Source organism: Urtica dioica, chromosome 11, assembly GCF_054948205.1.
Source record: "Urtica dioica subsp. dioica isolate 48M chromosome 11, U.dioica_male_clone48M_v1_H2, whole genome shotgun sequence".
In the NCBI taxonomy this organism is placed as follows: domain Eukaryota; kingdom Viridiplantae; phylum Streptophyta; class Magnoliopsida; order Rosales; family Urticaceae; genus Urtica; species Urtica dioica.
In genome coordinates, this window is record NC_142766.1 from 13,018,910 (window position 1) to 13,039,268 (window position 20,359).

At 35.9% G+C, this 20,359-nt stretch overlaps 2 protein-coding genes and 1 non-coding gene across 3 annotated transcripts; all 3 read right to left on the reverse strand.

Moving 5' to 3' along the window:
• Nucleotides 1-4,292: 4,292 nt before the first annotated feature.
• LOC149381354 (UDP-glycosyltransferase 76E2-like) lies at nucleotides 4,293-6,834 on the reverse strand. Its single transcript, XM_089630875.1, has 2 exons — nucleotides 6,255-6,834; nucleotides 4,293-5,293 (listed from the first exon to the last, which is right to left on the reverse strand). The coding sequence occupies exons 1-2, from the start codon at nucleotides 6,796-6,798 to the stop codon at nucleotides 4,419-4,421; spliced, it is 1,419 nt and encodes a 472-aa protein (XP_089487001.1). The 5' UTR covers nucleotides 6,799-6,834; the 3' UTR covers nucleotides 4,293-4,418.
• A 708-nt stretch (nucleotides 6,835-7,542) lies between these two features.
• On the reverse strand, nucleotides 7,543-10,255 carry LOC149381355 (uncharacterized). Its single transcript, XM_089601336.1, has 4 exons — nucleotides 10,219-10,255; nucleotides 8,346-9,248; nucleotides 7,928-8,150; nucleotides 7,543-7,612 (listed from the first exon to the last, which is right to left on the reverse strand). Exons 1-4 carry the CDS (start codon nucleotides 10,253-10,255, stop codon nucleotides 7,543-7,545), a joined length of 1,233 nt encoding a protein of 410 aa, XP_089457462.1.
• An 8,212-nt stretch (nucleotides 10,256-18,467) lies between these two features.
• TRNAA-AGC (transfer RNA alanine (anticodon AGC)) lies at nucleotides 18,468-18,540 on the reverse strand. The gene has a single exon. It is a non-coding gene; the product is annotated as a tRNA-Ala (tRNA).
• Between the last annotated feature and the right edge of the window lie 1,819 nt (nucleotides 18,541-20,359).

Genomic DNA, 20,359 nt, shown 5'->3' on the forward strand with positions numbered 1-20,359 from the left:
TGGGAACAAATTAAGATGTTTAAGAGATGGAATTGTGATCAGTGAGCTGATGAGTGAATTTATTCATTCAATAAGGAAGATTTGTTTTGACTGCGTGTGTCAAGATACTAACATAAGTGGGTGAGCTTAAAAAGATAAAAATAGGTTCTGTGTTAGGTTGGTGGTTCAAGCTTATTGTTTATAGTAAATTAGTTGGTGTCCAAGACCACCTAATCCTTCCTATTTTTGACAATTTTTTGGCGTATTTACCTTTGTAGAAAATGTCGTAATATGCCAAGGCTGTAAATAAAACGTGTCAAATCAATCCATTCATTCATGTTAAATTCAATTTTTATTTTTTTATTTTTTATATCTTCCATTTCTGGTAAGAGAATTACTTTTGTGTTGTCGAATAAGCATTTGGGAGTACGAGTAATGTCGTTATCTAAAAAAATACTTTGTGTTGTTGAATAAGCATTTGGGAGTACGAGAAAAGGTCGCTCTCTAAAAAAAAAAATATGTATTTAATATATTATATATAGACTTAAGATTGGTGGCCTTCAGTTTTTGGTTGTTCAACAAATAAAGGAAAATAAATAAATAGATAGCCGAAAATAAAAGTGGAGATTATGCAGAAATGGGATTCGATCTTCAACTCTATCGTAGCGTGGTCGGAGCTCAAGTCACTAGTTGCCATGTCAACAAACATGGTAAGCATTCATTTCATTTTTGATGTCTAAATAGGTACTGATCGGGCGACAAAGAAGAACCTAATGCGTGTCTAGAGCTTGGGTAAAAGGGAGCTTGGATGAGGAAAGCTCGGGCGAACAAAGAATAGGGAAAAACTAATAATAGAAAGGGTGCTTATTCTTGCCCATTTGTAAGTCTATAAATAGAAGGCTTCGACCCCACATGAAAGGGTCATTCTTTTACTATCTAAAAGTTACTTTGTAAAATTCAAAAGAGAAATACAAAGAGTATCCGTAAATTTATTGTTTACTAGTCTGAATTCTGAGTTAATAATCGAATAATGAGAATCAAGTAACAAAATCTCATAGCTCAACACCAATCAAACTTTACGAACAAAATAGAAATAAACCTCTATTTGGTTTAGGATAAGGTCCTTCAAAAGCTCATCTATGTTCGACATGCACCGTCTCTTGATCAATCACACTATATGTTGGGATTTTACCGTCGAAATCCCTTTCACAATCAGAAGACGAAATAAAACAATAACACTGAACAAACACAATATTTACAGTGGCTCAATCTCAACGTGAGATCTACGTCCACTTTGCCGCTGCAAATTCATTATAAACCCAATTGGGAAAGTTGTTTACAAACTCGTTCTCTCTTTTTCTCTTTGTACTGACTTTTCTCTCCTTTGATTTTCCATACAAGGTAAAAGTGACGACAAAACATATTTATAAAGAAACAACTAGGGCAACAGACAGGCCTGGAATACCTTAAATATCCTTGACCTAATTCCTGACCAAAACGACATGCACACTGTCGTATGGTCTCCAGCTCGACGTGGTCTGCTCGGCGATCGATCCCAGCTCGACAATTGACCTTGATCTTCAACATTCCAACTCGTTAGCTCGGCGCTGGTCTTCAGCTCGTCAGCTCGCGACAATTAGGCTCCATACCTTCAATACTATGTTATGATAAAGGCCATATCAAGCAATCGGTTCACCGTTATGAGGTCCAAACTTAAAGTACATCAGTCTCTACATTTGGTTCTTACTTGTCATAATATTCTCTGTCTGTATTAGTTACTTGCTACTTAGTTACGACCCAGGTGCGCATAAATAACATGCACTATGTAATCTTTCAATCTAACGAGTTAAAATTCATTATCTTGATCATATCATTCTCATTACCTCTATTATCACGAAAAACGAGGCATGCTGTTTTCTCAAAGATGCTGGAACATATGGTTTGAGAGATTTTTCTGCGATCTTATCTAGCAGGCTACAGATTCATAGCAAATTTACGGACTTATTACGACACAATTTTAATTTGATCTTTAACGAGATATTTCTCCCTAAAAATTTTATGCAAACCTTAATTGGGGCATCAACAAATTTTGACATCCTACCTAATTTTTTAGATATCCTTCGAGGTCTTTGACGAATACAAAATTGAATACACAATTGTATTACTACCTCTTTTGTTTTGTTCGTTTTTATTTATTGAGTGTGTATGATTGTCTTTTAATTTGAGTATGTGCAGAGATTCTCTATTTGTGAGGGGTTTTTGTTATTCGTGTTACACGACTGTTTGTCAAATTCTCGGGAGAGGTGGTATTGAGAAGATTTTCACAGTCAAGGGAAGCTTAAGTTCCAATCCATATAGAAAAAAAAACACAATTGAAGAGAGAGTCTGTCAGTCCAAAACCGTTGTGTATACAACAAACTACATTTGATTAGTGAATTGATTTTCAGTAAATTAAACTTCTTATCACCTACCTAAAAGCCAACATAATGTGAGTGTTGGATTTGGAAGCCCAGCAATCTTTATTCGCCGAAGCCCAATTGTTAGGCCCAACAAGCAGATCAAGATGGACGTCGTTTGAAGATGGTGCTCTGTCGTTTGACCTAAACGACATTGGAGTATCACTCAATCGGAACCATCCTACGGCCTCACCAGATCTCAGCTTTTGTGATATATAAAGAGCACGAAAATCCCTTTGTACGATCATTTACATTCATTTTGTGTTGCCTAGGGTTTTCTCTTCTCTTCTATTCTCTCTGAGTGATTGTATTCTGAGCAATCTTCTTGATCGTGTTTCCTTGTGAGAAGCTGGTAAAAGAATCTTCTGTGAGAGAGTGTTTTGTACTGAGAGAACGAGATTTGTGAGGCTGAGGGTGTAATCGACGACAAGATAGTACAGACTGAGCGCCTCCCACGGAGCTCAACGTGCACGTAGATCTTTCTGATCGAAGCACGGGAAAATTGGTTGTGTCTTTTACTTTCTGCAATTTCCGTTTTTGTTTGTCTTGTTTCTGATCTTTGTTGAAGCCAAATATCGCGTTTGGTTGCATAGTAATTAGGGCTAAAATTACTGCAGTGAGTAGTTAACAATTTTATGCTACGGAGTTGTTGCAACATGATCTGTAACATCTACATCATATTATTATATTTTTATATTTATACTGATCATGTAAAATTAACAATTTTTTTAACTGAAAATAGATAACTCTTAAACAGGTTATTATTTATGACTTAAGGGTCAAATTATTTTTTATACAAACCGCAAAATCAAGTCAATTTAATGGTTAATTTGGTTACGTGTTTATTAAAACCAAAGACCATGTTTGGAATAATGTTGTATGAACAAAACAAGTAAAAGTATCGAGTTAGACTATCCCTTAGAAGGGAAAATAACACATTTATACCCTGTGTTTTAGTGAAATGTCGAGTTTAACTCTCGGTTTTCAAAAATGTCGGGTTCATACCCTCTGTTTAACTAAAATGACGAAATTATACCCTGAAATAGACAACAGTGTCACGAATATTCTTTTTATTGACTTTTCATTGACGTTGACTAAAATATTTATATATAAACACCAATTATCTTTATTCATTCGCGCCATATATGTAATTTATTTAAAAACTAAAAAATAAACAACAGTCTCTTAATCGTGAAGAACACATAAAGAGGCAAATGGGTAAACATCGATAGTTGATAGTCATCAAAATCGCATATTCGAACAGAGAATCCAGGATTTAGAGTTACAATTCGAATACGGAATGAAGTAATTTCTTAGGAGGTATGAGTTTTATTATTTAATTTCAATTTAAGGCTATTTTTATTTCAAAATTGAGAATTTGGAAGTTAGGGCACTGATTTAGATTTGATTTGGTTTTTCTTATATAAGAGTTAATATCAATGAAATGGAGATTTGTGACGCTGTTATTCATTTCAGGGTATAATTTCATCATTTTAGTTAAACAAATGGTATAATTTCGTCATTTTAGTTAAACAGAGGGTATGAACTCGACATTTTTGAAAACCGAAGGTTAAATTCGACATTTCACTAAAACACAGGGTATAAATGTGTTATTTTCCCCCCTTAGAAATAAGAAAAAACATTATATTCAGCAAAAATTACCTTAGATAGGTTCACTTGCAATATTAACTCTAATTTTGGAACAAAAATTGTTTGGATGAAGACAAATTTGAGACCGTAAAAGAGCTTAAATTGACATACTTTCTTCAAGCCATTTCAAGTGCACACCACACATGACAACTAAGAGCTTTATTCTTGTCATATCTATTAGATAATTTAGCAAAATATTAACACACATATTTTGAAGCTTTATTCATTGTGGATTATTAATATACTTCAAGAACATTCAAACCCATTTTTTTCTTAGAAGAATATTTGTACCTAGTGAAGCAAGCACATCAAGCATAGCTAGTGAACCACAATTTATGACATGATTAATTTCACAAGCTCATTCAAGGAACCAATGGACGAACCATCTTTGGCGGTACTGGCTTCAAGTCTCATCTTCAACTCTTGGGCTCTTTTCCTAATCTCATTTCCCTCATCCTCCAACATCAAACCTCTCACAACCCTCTCAATCTCTCCCCTCTCGAAACCTTCCAAATCGAACCCAACCCTCCAAACGTGGCTCGTGTGCCTCGCGTTCACTCTCTGGTCCCCAAAACACGACTTGCAAATCATTGGGACACCCTCCGAGAGGCTCTCCAACGTCGAATTCCACCCGCAATGGGTCCAAAACCCCCCGACCGAGGGGTGAGCCAAGACCTCCTTTTGTGGGGCCCACTTCACCACGAGCCCTCTATCCTTAACGCGTTCGAAAAAGGCTTCGGGCAAGAGCTCGGTCCAATCCTCATAGCCGAGGACCGAGCCGGGCCTGACCACCCAAAGAAAGGGCAGCTCGGCATTGGCTAGTCCCCAAGCCACCTCGGAAGCTTCTTCCTCGCTCATTGTCCCGAGGCTTCCCGAGGCGCTCACGTAGATGACTGAGCCTTTTGGGTGATTGTCGAGCCATGAGAGGCAAATTTCGTCCTCTTTGATCAAGCTGCTTGAGACGGACGGGCTTATCTTGTGTATTGGGCCTATTGGGAAGATTGGAATTCGGCTTTCTCGTTCAAGTTTGTGTAGATCGGTTTGTTCGAGGCATTTCGATGTGTTCCATATGATGCCCGAGGAAGCTCTCTTGCCTTGTGCCTTACGTAACACTACCAACAACTCCTCAGAAATTTGAGTTAGGGAAAAGGGAAGGTCTTTGAACCTCAAGGGATGTAGTCCCGGAGCGATTTCATTCGAGAGAGAATCTGCAATATAGAGTATGAGAATATGCCTTTTACATAGGTGGTCAAATTAAACTAGCTAGCGAGAACAATATATAATGCATTATCAATTTTCATAGCAAAATAACTGAACAAAATAGTCAATTTTTTTTTTTTTTGGAAAACATAATATATAGTTCCTAAAAAATATCATATCTCTATCATTTATCATAACATATGTATAATTTTACCCTAGTAGTCGAATGTACAGAGAGGAAAAAAAAAGAGTAAAAATGTATCTTACAGACTTTATTGGATGTTTAGCTTTTATTTTTCTTTTCTATATTATTATGTAAAAATATGACTATTTAGTTAATGTTTAGGTATCATTTATTTATACGGCTTCTAGACTGCTTTTATATTTTTGGCTCTCTACTTAATTCACTTATCCGTTTACGTTTTTTTCTATTTTGATCATTACTTCCTAAATTTAGCTTATGTTTTGGTTTTAAATACTGTAAATCGAACAAATCAATTATAAATAATATTTTTCTTTTAGAGAAATATGATATAGTATTATATGATATTTAAATAATTGAAAAAATTCACAATTTTATTCTCTCGTCAGAAACTTGCCTTTCTTAAAAATAACTTTAAAAATTGTAACTTTGTTTTATTAAAAGATCACATTAAGTTAAATAAATAAATAATGGTAGACTGTGATAATTAGATAACAAAAACTATAAACTCACTAGACCCCTTACAAAAAAGTTAAACTCACTAGCAGATAATTTTAATCAACTGTCGAATAGAGAGAGTTTGATTAAATTTATATTTCCTTATTTTAGTAGCACAAGTTCTGTCTGCTAGTTCCTTTGGATGCAAGATTTAGACCAAAATCTCAATTAGAAAATTACTTCTGCCACAAGTATATAACCCTATTTAGTAGTCCCCAAAAATGTATTAAAAAAAAGGTTAAATAGCTTGCAACACAAGTAAAGTATACCTTTTCCGATGGATTCAAAAATGGCGGCGGACGTAGCCAAGTGATTTGCAGCGCTGCCGGTGCGCAATACGAAGCTGGGGATCCCGAGACGCAGCGCCACATCAGCAGCGAAGAACATGTACTCGTCGAAGATCACACACGCGGCCCGCTCAAAAGCAGAGGCTTCGCCAAGGCCGTCCTCGTTGAGCTTCAGAAGAGTCGCTGCCCCGTCAGCGTTGGACTCGGGCGCTGACACGTGGCGGCACAGCGTGACGAAGTTGAATTCCGAGTTGTCTTCGGGCTTGGGAGAGTTGAAAGAAGCGTGGGCTATTGTTATTGAAAATCCCATTGAGTGAAGGGCTTTTCCAAGTTGAAGCATCGGATTGATGTGCCCTTGGAATGGACATGGGACCAGAACCAAGTGACCGTTGTTGTTTCTCTCTTCTTTTCTCATCATCTCTCTCTCTCTCTTTATTCTCTTCTTAGTGTTTGAAAGACTCGGTGTTACACTACACGAGCTCTTGCAATGTATATATATATATATGAATATGATGTTGATTATCATTCTCTTTGAGAAATTTTAGTGACGTCCGTTTGTACCACGATTAGTATATTCTCCTTGATTTTACACTGGCTTTATTAGACTCCAAAAATGGAAAGGAAATAACGTGAAGGACACGGAAGATTGAATGTCATACCCAAAAAAAAAAATGGAGAGGTTTTGGAAAAAGTAAGAAAAGAAAAACCCACCGTAACATAAAGTTGTGCATTTATTGATTAGTAAAGGGATATTTAGATATTTGCTCGGACTTTTTATCAAAGTAGTAAGTTATGTTGGATCTTTAATCCAATATGTTGGATCCTTAATCCAACGTTGGGCTTATATGTTATATAATTATGTGTTGTGAACTGTCAATAAAGATGGCCCATTAAAAGTGATCTAATTTGGTATACGGTTATTGGGCTTTAATGTATCTAACAGGTTGTGGGTCTTTAATGTGTAGACTCATTATGGGCTTCTATTTCAGTGATGGGTTGAAATAGGAAGTCCACTAGGGTAACCTAGGGTTTCTCTATAAATACGGCTGGTCCCCAGGTCACACGTAATATTCTTGTCATTCCTGATATCCCGTCGTCAGAGTGAGCCAGAGAGAACTGAAGGGACTCTCAGAGAAATACGTGTTGATCTGGAAGACCAACCGTCATGGATTCATCAGGTACGCTTCCGCTATTGTTTTATGCTTTCTTAATTATTCAACATGATTCGGTCATGGAATTAGGTGATGGATTTCACCCGTGATATTCGGATCTAACAATTGGTATCAGAGCCAATCATGTTTGAATTTTTGAGAATTTTGGCTTTTATTATGTCCAGTAACCTGCGTTTGGTATATTTGAAATACCATTGTCGAGATGCTTGTTTGAGTCCATAGATGGATTTTTTAAGTTTGCAGACCAAATCATTTGCGTCTTTGGACACATAATTTTCTGGTTGCACCATATAGATTGTTTCCTCGATGTCACCATTAAGGAACGCAGTCTTCACATCCATCTGATGTAACTCAAGATCAAAATGCGCCACTAATGCCATTATAATTCTAAAAGAGTCTTTCGTGGAAACCGGAGAGAAAGTCTCTTTATAGTCGATGCCTTCTTTCTGTGTGAAACCTTTTGCAACAAGACGAGCTTTGTACCTTTCCACATCACCTTTCGAATCCCTTTTGGTCTTAAATATCCATTTGCAACCAATGGGTTTCGCACCTTCTGGTAATGGTACAAGGTCCCAAACGTCATTATCCTTCATAGATTTCATCTCTTCATTCATGGCATCGATCCACATTTGAGAATCAGAACTTTTCATGGCTTGAAGGAAGTTGATAGGATCATCTTCGTTCACTCCAATGTCATCCTCATGTTCTTGAAGAAATACAACATAATCATCTGGTATTGCACTTCTTCTTTCTCTGGTGGATCTTCTTAATGGCATATGTTCTTGAGGTGGTAGAGTTTGTTCTTCTGGAACAATTTGTTGCGCAAGGGGTTCCCTAATATTGTCTTGAATTGAGTCTTGAACAATGTCAGGAGTAAAGTCCTGATCATTGTCAATGTCACCTATGGGAATATTAACATATTCCTCTTCCAAGACAAATTTTCTTACCGTATCTCCCCTTGCAAACTCGACATCCTCAAAGAATTGAGCATTTTCTGTCTCGAAAATTGACCTAATTGTGGGATCATAAAACTTGTACCCCCGGGATCTCTCAGCGTATCCAACAAAATAGCAGCTCACAGTCTTTGAGTCCAGTTTCTTTCTTTTCTTTCCCTTGTCCCCGCTCTTAGAGGTTGAGGCTAGGTGAGCACTTTCTGTCTTATCTTGCTGCAACCTTTCCTCTTCCTGAACACAATATGAGATGAGCTCATTAAGAGACCAAGTCTCTTTCTGACAATTGTAGCTCACCTTAAACTGGCTAAATTGTGTTGGAAGAGATATCAGAACTAGATGCACTAGCAAGTCCTCAGAGAGTTCAAGCTTAAGTGCTTTCAGCTTTGAAGCAAGATGAGACATCTCTAGTATGTACTCCCTGACATTGCCTTTACCCTCATACTTCATTGAAATCAGACTTGTCAAGAGCGTACCAATTTCAGACTTTTCGTTCTTGACAAACCTTTTCTCAATATCAGCAAGGAACGCCATAGCGGTTTTGATACTATCGGACATTGTGCCCCTGAATGCTTCTGGAATGGCCTTCTTCATAATCATCATGCACATGCGATTCGATCTCTCCCACTTTTCCATCTCCCTCTTGTCATCAGAGGTACTCTGGTCCGTAAGTGCCGGAGGAGCTTCAGTTCGTATCGCCAGGTCAAGATCCATGACCCCGAGAACAATCAGCAAGTTCTCCTTCCATGACTTGAAGTTAGAGCCATTCAGCAAAGGAATTGAATTGATGTTGGCAGAAATATTTCCAGGAGTCGTAACTGATGCAAAGAACAATAAACAAATAAACAAACAAGCTCAGATAAAACCTAATCCGAAACTCAAAAATTCAAATTCAAATATGGTAAAACCCATCTCAAGATACCGTGCACTCCATCAATATTATGTCTTTGGACAAGAATAATGACTTGTAAGTGATATCTTGGTGCACTAATCAAATACTGATAATAATGAACATATCAAATAATAAATCTTCCTTTGGGCCGATCTACTATTCACATGTAAAACCAAAGAATCATCACGTATTTATTAGCGCAAACATACATGCAATCAAGTTAAACATTTACCTTCCTTTGGGCCGATAAATATTCACAATAATTACAAGTACAAAACCTTTTATATTTTAAAATAAATAAATTTCCACAAGAGAGGCCACTTTGGTGACATGTTGCTTCAATTAACTTATTTTAAAATATATATACTAAATAATACCAATATTTGAATTTAATTTTTTTTTTTTTTATGGGCTGAACCCACCACTTTAAATAAATAAAGGCCCATTAGGCATAAAAAAAAAAAAAAATAGGGTAAGCAAGCAGCTACACTTTTGAACGTACGGCCGTCTCTAGTTGATGCCGTTGATCACTGATTACTTATGATTCAATAATACGATATAACAAACGATTGCTAAACTGAGACACATGAGTCTGGTGACTATTCCAACAAAACTGATAAACAAGAATCTGGTGTATATATGTATATTCAATAGAAACTGATATCAAACCTTACGAATAAGACAAAATAAATAATAGCTTGATGAAACCATAATCGCATGACCAAACAAAAGAAAATTCAATACAGTCTCTAATGAATAAACAGAATACTTTAAGCACGATTTTCTAGAGAAGACACAAGCGCACAAAACTTCATAATAAGAAGATATACACAAACCTTATTGATCAAAAAAACAAATCCGAAGACAAGCAACCCTTTTTTTTTTTTCGAGAATCATAACAAACCGAAAAAAAAAAAAATATGTATCCCAACCACTCACATCAGTGTGTCTATGTAGGGTTGCCTCCATTGCCGAAAGCCAAATGATGCTGAAAGATACATCTATGTGGGCGATGGCAAGAAGGTTGAAGTTGAAGCAATTGGAAAATTTAGATTATTGTTAAAGACTGGATTTTATTTGGATCTTGATGAAACTTTTGTGGTACCGTCTTTTAGACGGAACTTGATTTCTGTTTCTTGTTTGGACAAATGTGGTTATTCTTGTTCATTTGAGAATGGAAAATTTAGTTTGTTTCACAGTTCAAATATGGTTGGTTCCGGTTCTTTATCAGGATACGATAATCTATATTCCGTTGAGATAAATGTTTCATTTAATGAATCCTTGCATTTAAGTACTCGAGGTGTAAAGAGAAAATTAACTAGCGAGAATTCGGGCGCGTTATGGCACAAACGATTAGGTCACATCTCTCAAAGGAGAATAGAGAGACTTGTGTCATGCGAAATTCTAGATCCCTTAGATTTCACGGATTTCAACATCTGTGTAAATTGCATAAAAGGAAAACAAACCAATAAAAGGAGATTTGAAGCCAACAGGACTTTGGACGTCTTAGAACTTATTCATACAGACATTTGTGGACCTTTTCCAACATCTGCTTGGAATGGTCAGCAATATTTTATAACGTTCATAGACGATTTTTCAAGATATGGCTACATATATCTCATTCATGAAAAGTCACAGTCACTAGACGTGTTCAAGAAGTTCAAAGCTGAAGTTGAAAATCAACTCAGTAAAAGAATTAAAACCGTCAGATCTGATCGTGGTGGTGAGTACTACGGTAGATATGATGGTTCAGGTGAACAACGTCCAGGACCGTTTGCTAAATTCCCAGAGGAATGCGGTATCGTCCCACAGTACACTATGTCGGGTTCGCCCACTATGAACGGTGTTGCTGAAAGACGAAACAGAACGCTTAAAGACATGGTAAGAAGTATGATTTGTCATTCTACTTTACCTGAATCGCTCTGGGGAGAAGCATTAAAGACTGCAGCATATATCCTTAACAGGGTACCAACTAAGGCAGCGAGCAAAACACCTTACGAACTTTGGACGGGCAAAAAGCCTAGTCTAAAACATATGCACGTTTGGGGATGTCCAGTTGAGGCAAGGCCTTATAAGCCTAATGAAAAGAAACTGGACTCAAAGACTGTGAGCTGCTATTTTGTTGGATACGCTGAGAGATCCCGGGGGTACAAGTTTTATGATCCCACAATTAGGTCAATTTTCGAGACAGAAAATGCTCAATTCTTTGAGGATGTCGAGTTTGCAAGGGGAGATACGGTAAGAAAATTTGTCTTGGAAGAGGAATATGTTAATATTCCCATAGGTGACATTGACAATGATCAGGACTTTACTCCTGACATTGTTCAAGACTCAATTCAAGACAATATTAGGGAACCCATTGCGCAACAAATTGTTCCAGAAGAACAAACTCTACCACCTCAAGAACATATGCCATTAAGAAGATCCACCAGAGAAAGAAGAAGTGCAATACCAGATGATTATGTTGTATTTCTTCAAGAACATGAGGATGACATTGGAGTGAACGAAGATGATCCTATCAACTTCCTTCAAGCCATGAAAAGTTCTGATTCTCAAATGTGGATCGATGCCATGAATGAAGAGATGAAATCTATGAAGGATAATGACGTTTGGGACCTTGTACCATTACCAGAAGGTGCGAAACCCATTGGTTGCAAATGGATATTTAAGACCAAAAGGGATTCGAAAGGTGATGTGGAAAGGTACAAAGCTCGTCTTGTTGCAAAAGGTTTCACACAGAAAGAAGGCATCGACTATAAAGAGACTTTCTCTCCGGTTTCCACGAAAGACTCTTTTAGAATTATAATGGCATTAGTGGCGCATTTTGATCTTGAGTTACATCAGATGGATGTGAAGACTGCGTTCCTTAATGGTGACATCGAGGAAACAATCTATATGGTGCAACCAGAAAATTATGTGTCCAAAGACGCAAATGATTTGGTCTGCAAACTTAAAAAATCCATCTATGGACTCAAACAAGCATCTCGACAATGGTATTTCAAATTTCACCAAGTGATTATTTCGTTCGGTTTTGAAATGAATTTGGTGGATGAATGTATATACCATAAGTTCTGTGGGAGTAAGTGTATTTTTCTGGTTTTATATGTTGATGACATTTTGCTTGCCAGCAACGATATAGGCTTATTGCACGAAACCAAGAGATTTCTAGCTAAGAATTTTGAGATGAAAGATCTTGGTGACGCCTCTTTTGTATTAGGAATCCAGATATCTCGAGATCGCTCTCGGGGGATTCTTGGATTATCACAAAAGAGCTATATCGAAAAGGTTCTAAAAAGATATGGCATGCATGAATGTAAACCAGGTGATACTCCTGTGGCTAAGGGAGACAAATTCAGTCTCAATCAGTGCCCTAAGAATGATTTTGAAGAAAAGGAAATGCAGACGATTCCCTACGCTTCGACAGTAGGAAGTCTAATGTATGCTCAGGTTTGTACGCGTCCGGATATTGCGTACATTACAGGGATGTTAGGCAGATATTTAAGCAACCCAGGGATGGACCATTGGAAAGCAGCTAAACGGGTCCTGCGGTACTTACAAATAACAAAAGACTACATGCTCACATATCGGAGGTCAAATCAGATCGAGATCATCGGGTATACTGACTCTGATTTTGCTGGATGCCAAGACAGTATGAAATCTACATCAGGCTATATTTATTTGTTGGCTGGAGGTGCTATCTCCTGGAAGAGTGCTAAACAGTCTCTTATAGCATCTTCTACCATGGCAGCAGAATTTGTAGCTTGTTATGAGGCGTCCAATCAGGGGATATGGTTGCGGAATTTTGTCACTGGGCTGCGCATAATAGATGGTGTTGATAGACCACTCAAGTTATATTGTGACAACAAATCCGCTGTACTATACTCCAACAACAACAGGAGCTCCACGAAGTCGAAACACATCGACATCAAGTTTCTGGTTGTGAAAGAAAGAATTCAGAGTAGACAGTTGTCTATCGAGCACATCGGAACAAACTCCATGATTGCGGATCCGCTTACTAAGGGACTACCACCCAAAGTGTTTCACGAGCACACTGCTCATATGAGTGTTATTTCAGCTCAGGATATTCAGTTCTAGTGGGAGTTTGTTGTTTTGCTATTTTTAGTGCTTTTATGTTATAGACATATTTGGTTTATTTATGATTATTGAGGTTTTCTGCAGAAATTAAGTTTTGGTTTATTTAGACTTTTTTTTTTTTTTTCTAGTATATGGTTTGATCTCACTAAGGTTTAAGGAGGACCAAATGGAAATAGACATGTTGAGGTCACATAACATGAAATTTCCATACTACACATCCACTTCATGATCCATGTCGTTTAGTTGTATCGATATACGTGACCATTGATGGGTATAACTACGATAGATGTAGTGAATGCCGCTTTGATCCTATGTTGATATGGTTGATGGACCGGATTGGTTATGAGATACAATTTGGTAATGACAGTAAAGTTGAGCTCCTTCGGTTATTTTTGCGATACATAATTATAAGGTTGCACATATAGCCCAAGTGGGAGATTGTTGGATCTTTAATCCAATATGTTGGATCCTTAATCCAACGTTGGGCTTATATGTTATATAATTATGTGTTGTGAACTGTCAATAAAGATGGCCCATTAAAAGTGATCTAATTTGGTATACGGTTATTGGGCTTTAATGTATCTAACAGGTTGTGGGCCTTTAATGTGTAGACTCATTATGGGCTTCTATTTCAGTGATGGGTTGAAATAGGAAGTCCACTAGGGTAACTTAGGGTTTCTCTATAAATACGGCTGGTCCCCAGGTCACACGTAATATTCTTGTCATTCCTGATATCCCGTCGTCAGAGTGAGCCAGAGAGAACTGAAGGGACTCTCAGAGAAATACGTGTTGATCTGGAAGACCAACCGTCATGGATTCATCAGGTACGCTTCCGCTATTGTTTTATGCTTTCTTAATTATTCAACATGATTCGGTCATGGAATTAGGTGATGGATTTCACCCGTGATATTCGGATCTAACAAGTTATTCCTTGGTTTTAAACCATATTAAAAGAAGCTTTATGTTTTGAGTTTGACTCAAGCGACATACGTAACTCGAAATCAAATTGTCAATTTTGTGATCAATCAAATAAGTGCATAATTGGGTATCGTTAATTTGAGTTTTTTTTTTTTTTTTGGCTAAATTAGGTGACTCTCAATCAATTATCACGACCTATTAAAATGACGTCTTTTTCTAAATACAAGGAGTGAATAAGTTTTAAACCCAAAGCACAAAATCGAATTAATTACAAGGTTCTAAAAAACTTAAAACCAAAGAATATATTTTAAAAATATAGCATACTCATAGCAATATTACTTTTGTGTGGATCGGAGAACAAAAAATGAGTATGCCACTTAACTCTATAGCATGTTCTCGAATTGATCTGATTATATTTCCCTAAGCATAACAAAAATACTAAATTAAATTGACTGATAAAAGCAAAATACGAGAGAGCTCACGAGTGATCCAGATCACTATTAATACTGTAAGGAATATTGGATGAGAGAATGGGAAATCATACGATTTACTCTTTACTTGGAAAAATAGTGGCCTTTTTGGGACTTGATTTTTGCGTTGCAGAGTTTTAAATTGTACACTTAATAGATCTTAGTTATATAGTAACATTAAGTTTAAAATTAAATAGAATTTTCAAGCATTATTTACCACTTGACTTACATTCTAATGTGATAGCACTGATATATATATATATATATATATATATATATATATATATATATAATAAAACATGATTATACACATTATTTTGTAAATTGTAAACTTTTAAATTTCAATATATAACTCTCTCCATAAAAAATAAAAAAAATAAAAAAATCAAAGCATGATCACACCTTGTTTTGTAAGTTTTAAACTTTGAATTTCATTTTTCGTTGAACTGTATTATGATTTGATAGTTATTAAGTTTGTGGTTACATTTATTTTTATTTTTTGTTTTATTTATACAAAACGGGTAAACGCTTAACGGACACCGGCACTTTTCTATCCGTTGGGTATACACTTTTTATAAACTATATATAAAAAAAATCATCAAACATACACACATATCATCCATGTTTTTTTTCTTTCTTTAATCTCATTTTACAGCACGAACACTACAAGAAATACTAGCAACAGCCACAATTTTTATATACGGGAATAGCCACGACTAGTCGCGGCTATATCAATTTTTTCTTGAAAAAAAGCGGCACTTTGCTTAAATTTTCGCTGAAAAAAGAGCGCCATCAAATTTTCTCTAAACGAAAGAGCGCAACTTCTTTTTCTCCGTAAAATTCATTTCCCTCTTTCCTTATCCCATTAGCTCTCTCTCTCTCTCTGTGTCTCTCGCTCGCTCGCTCTCTCTCTCTCTCTCTCTCTCTCTCTCTCTCTCTCTCTCTATTTCCCTCTCTCTGTCTCTCTTTCCGCCATGCCTCACCTCTTCGTGTCTTCCCCAGTTCCATCACCGATCAAGGTTTGTGACCTAATTTTGAATTTATTTTTGGGTCTGTTCTTTTGAGTTTTAAGCTTTCTTCGTCGATATTGAAAATGGATTTTCCAGAATCGGCGTCTTGGTGTCACACCACTGATGCATCAGCGAGAATCAAAGACAAAGAAGGAGAACCAGAATTTGAAAAACTCCGAACACACCGAAGTTCGTCTATCTTGCAAGGTAAACCTTTAATTTACCTTCTCCGGGATGGATTTTAAGAAAACAAGTTAGGGTTTTTTGATTGAGATTCTGAAAACTGATGTTTTTTTTTTTTTTTTTTTTTTTTTTTTTTTTTTTAATTTCATTAATTTCGTGGTTGCCATATCATGTATTTGGAGATTTTATTCAAGTGGCTAAACCTAGGTTATTTAACTGAGCGAGTCCTCACAGGGGTAATTTCTTTCTTTCTCTATATCCGTCTCTCTGTTTTTTTCCCGTGCGTGTGGCCAATGTCTGTGAATGTGTGTTTTTCCGTGCGTCTCTCTGATTTTATTAACTTGGCTTTGATTGTTTCCCACACAGTTGATGCAGAGGTACATGATTGCTAAACATTGGAAGATATACAACCTGGTTTCATCTTCTATTCTATTTGTTCTGATTATTTAGTTCATTCATTAGTATATTCAATGGTGTTGAATGTTTACAGATTATTGGAGGTTTAGTGCTTCATCGGGACAGTTTCGGTGCATAGATGATGGGAAAGAGAAACAGTTGGTGCTTCCTGCGTATCTCGTATGAAACTGACAGCAACTAAGTGGACGATATTTGGAACGATTTTGGTATGATTCTGAAACTGGTTTTGAATAAATTTGTGAAAGTGGTGTTTATGCCAAATTAGCCAATATTTATTTATGTTTTTGGGGATTGTATTTTCATGAAGCTGCTGTGGGGAAGGAACTGGCTCTGATGAAATACAACCCTTGATTCATTAATGTTTTTTTTACTTTGGCAGTTGTGAACTTGACACCGATTGGCCTTCCAGGACTTACAAAGTAGCCTTACTTCATTGTAAGAAAGTTTATTTCTTTGACTTTCTTCATATTATGTAGCAACCTAGCTTATTCAGTGTCCGAATTCGAAGCTGGAAAAACAAGCATGCTTAACTCACAATATGTTGGTTGAGTAGTGTTAGGAAATGTCTAAATATTTGTGTATAAAAAGCAGGTCTAGTCGCGGCTGAAGGAGCAACAGCCACGACAATAGCCACGACTAGTCGCGGCTGAATTTAGCCACGACAAGTCGTGGCTGTTGGTCAACAGCAACGGATCAACAGCCACGACTTTTGTCGTGGCTGTTGTCGCGGCTGAAGGAGCAACAGCCACGACTTTTATAGCAACAGCCACGACTTTTGTCGCGGCTGTTGCTAGTTTTTGTTGTAGTTGAAATCGTTATGAGCTAATACGTTGAGGTGACTTACCAGAGACTTGTTAATAATATGTTCTTGGATTTGGATCACAAATGTATGTCGATGATATGGTCAAAAGAGCAGACAAGGTTGTAGATAATTTGTCCACAATGTTCGGATGGAGCTAAACTTGCTCAAGACCTATCAGATGAATGCGCTTTCAGAGTGGCCTCAGAAAATTCCCATTTTTATGGTAAACCAGAGAGGTATTGATGCAAACACCGATACGATACAAGTCGCTTCATTTCAAGATCGACAAACAAATGCCTTTGGTTTGAAGGAGAATAAGGCACTCAACAACATATGTGCTACGTGAGTGAAAGGCATTGTTCTTTCTCCAAAAACCCCTCTGCAAGCCGTTGCAAATCACTGTCTCGCAATAAGTTTGATATAATTGTCGACAATTTTTTAGAAATCAATTTGATTTTTTAAAAGAATTACCCATCTGTAAGTTAGTTTTGTAGCTTTTTTTAATAATAATTTGTTTCATGTTTTGAACATTTTTGTAGCTAACACAGAAGATTCTAGTTAATTTGATATGTTTTGGTATTATTGCAGTACGAATCTTAGGATTATGTTGGTTTTTCTTAGTTGCAGTGAATACAATAATTGCATAAATATGTGGCCTTGAGAAAAATATGCGACCAACACAATGCAGATATATGTGGCCATACTCATTGGACTTTTTATCTTTTAATCTTTTTTTTTTTTTTTTTTTTTTTTGTGATAGAACTTTGGAAAGTATTTAAATCTCATCAAATCAATCAAAACTCAACGAGTAAATTTCAATCAGAAATCAGCTAGTCAAAATCTAGAGAAAACTAGAGAGAAGAGAGATTTAACAGAAAAGAGAGAAGAGAGTTTCTGATCAATGAGCTAATAAGTTAATCGCTCTTTTAAACAAGAAGATTAGACTTTTGAGTCCCTGGATGTCAGTGAGCTGATGAGTGGAACCATTCATTTAATAAGGAATAATTTTTTTTTTACCGTGTGTGTCAAGATCCGGACTGACTCAAGTGGGTGAGCGTAAAAGAGGTTCAGTGTTCGGTTGGTGGTTCTAAGTTTGTTTATAGTAAATTAGTTGGTGTCGAATACCACCTAATCCGTACTTATGTTGACAATATTTTTGGCGTATTTGCTTTTGTAAAATAAAACCTGTTAAATCAGTCCATACATGCATGCAAAAGATTTTTTTTTTTTTTCCAATTTTGGTACAAGAAATATAAAGGAAAAGACAAATAAAATGTTAATTAAATTGGAGATGCGGGGTATCGATCCCCGTGCCTCTCGCATGCTAAGCGAGCGCTCTACCATCTGAGCTACATCCCCATTGTTGTCAAACACAATCAATTTATGGTATATAACCTGTTCAACTAGCGCTCCCTTTAGTTTTAAGTCGAATTTTTATTTTTTTATATTTGCTCGATTTCTGAATAAAACGTTTTCAATGTTACTTGCTATTAATTTTTAATCAGTAACACTATGTAGGGATTACATTATTACCCGATACCTGTTAACTCGTCTGTTACTCGGTCTAAACGGGTTGAAAAATACCCGTTTGAAACGAGTTAACTGATAATAGCCATTAACATTTAAACTGGTACGAGTATAGCTTTATCCGACCCGCTAACCCGTTAACTCGGTCTGTTATAAATTTTTTTTTAATTATATATCTTTCTATTTTTAAATTGTTTGTTTTTTACCTATGAATTTTAACTTGCTTTAGTGTTCTTACTTTGAATTATATTTTTACTCTAAATTGTAGTTTATAATTTATATTTAGATATATTGAGTGATAAATTTTTTATTTTTTATTTGTGAACTGGGTTAATGGGTATCGGTATTGAAATTTCACATCCGCTATCCGACGGGTATTACCCGTTATTCGACCTGTTTGATGAAACGGGGTAATGGGTATTTTTTCTAACAGGTCGAATACCGATTTAAGTGCACCCGTTCATATCCGTACATGTTGCCATTCCTAGCACCGTCATGTATTTACTTCAACTCATCAATGATTGATGTGTTTTCTCAATCGCTAGTGAAATATAAATTTTATAAAATAGTGATTTAGGTTCAAATTATTGGAAAGAGAGGATTACAATTGTAAACTAAGTTTTTAGTAAAATAATCATCCTTCTTATTAGCTGATATTTATTTATTGAAATAAAAATATACTAAATAGTCCTTCAAAATAAATTAATTTACAAAATAGCTAAAATTTATAGTTTATAACTTTATAGCAAAATAAACACAATTATAGCAAAATAGCTAAAATTATATGTGGTCAATAAAAATAATGACACTCTCAATTATATTTTTGATACAAATTTATAATACTTTTAAGCCAACAATAAATTTATTTAAGGTAAAAAAATTTATAGGTATCTAATACTTGGAAATATTTTATGACTTTGGTAAAATATCTAATTTTAATACAATTTTGGCTATTTCGCTTAGACCAATATCAAAGTACATCGGATTAAGAATCTCATGGATCAAATCAAAGCACTGTTAAAGAAGACTTACTCAATCACAAAGTGTCTTTATCGGAGTGTATAGTTAAAAGGCTTAAGCCTCAGAAATCCTTATCGAATCTTACTATATCTAAATGACCACTATTATTATTTATAATCAAAGCCATTGAGCTCATATGTAGTATCGTTTATGGATCATCAATAAACTACATTTCTCTCTATAATTAATTAACATGATATTATTGGTATTGTTGTTTTATTAAATCTTGCTAAGATATCACCCAAGAGAAATTAGGGCTTCGTTCAATTTTTTTCAATATTACATAAAAATTATACATAAAAAGTTATGCTGTTTCTCATATGAGTTTACCGATTCCTTTGAAGATGATGTTTAAGAGGGATAGGCAATGCTAAGATGCAGAGGCGATATGCGATTAAGACAACAATTAGATGACGGCCAATGGAAATAATACAAAAAATTGGTGGCCGGTAAAAGTAAAAGTTCCGACTATAATCGAAATAGCTAAAAACTAGACTCATCATGACAACATTATTAGAATATAATTGTTCGATAAGAAAAATATATATATATATATAATTGTATGTACATGACTCATATTATATGTACTCTCTAGCATGTAGTGCGTGACGCAAATGCCGGCCTAGGTGGC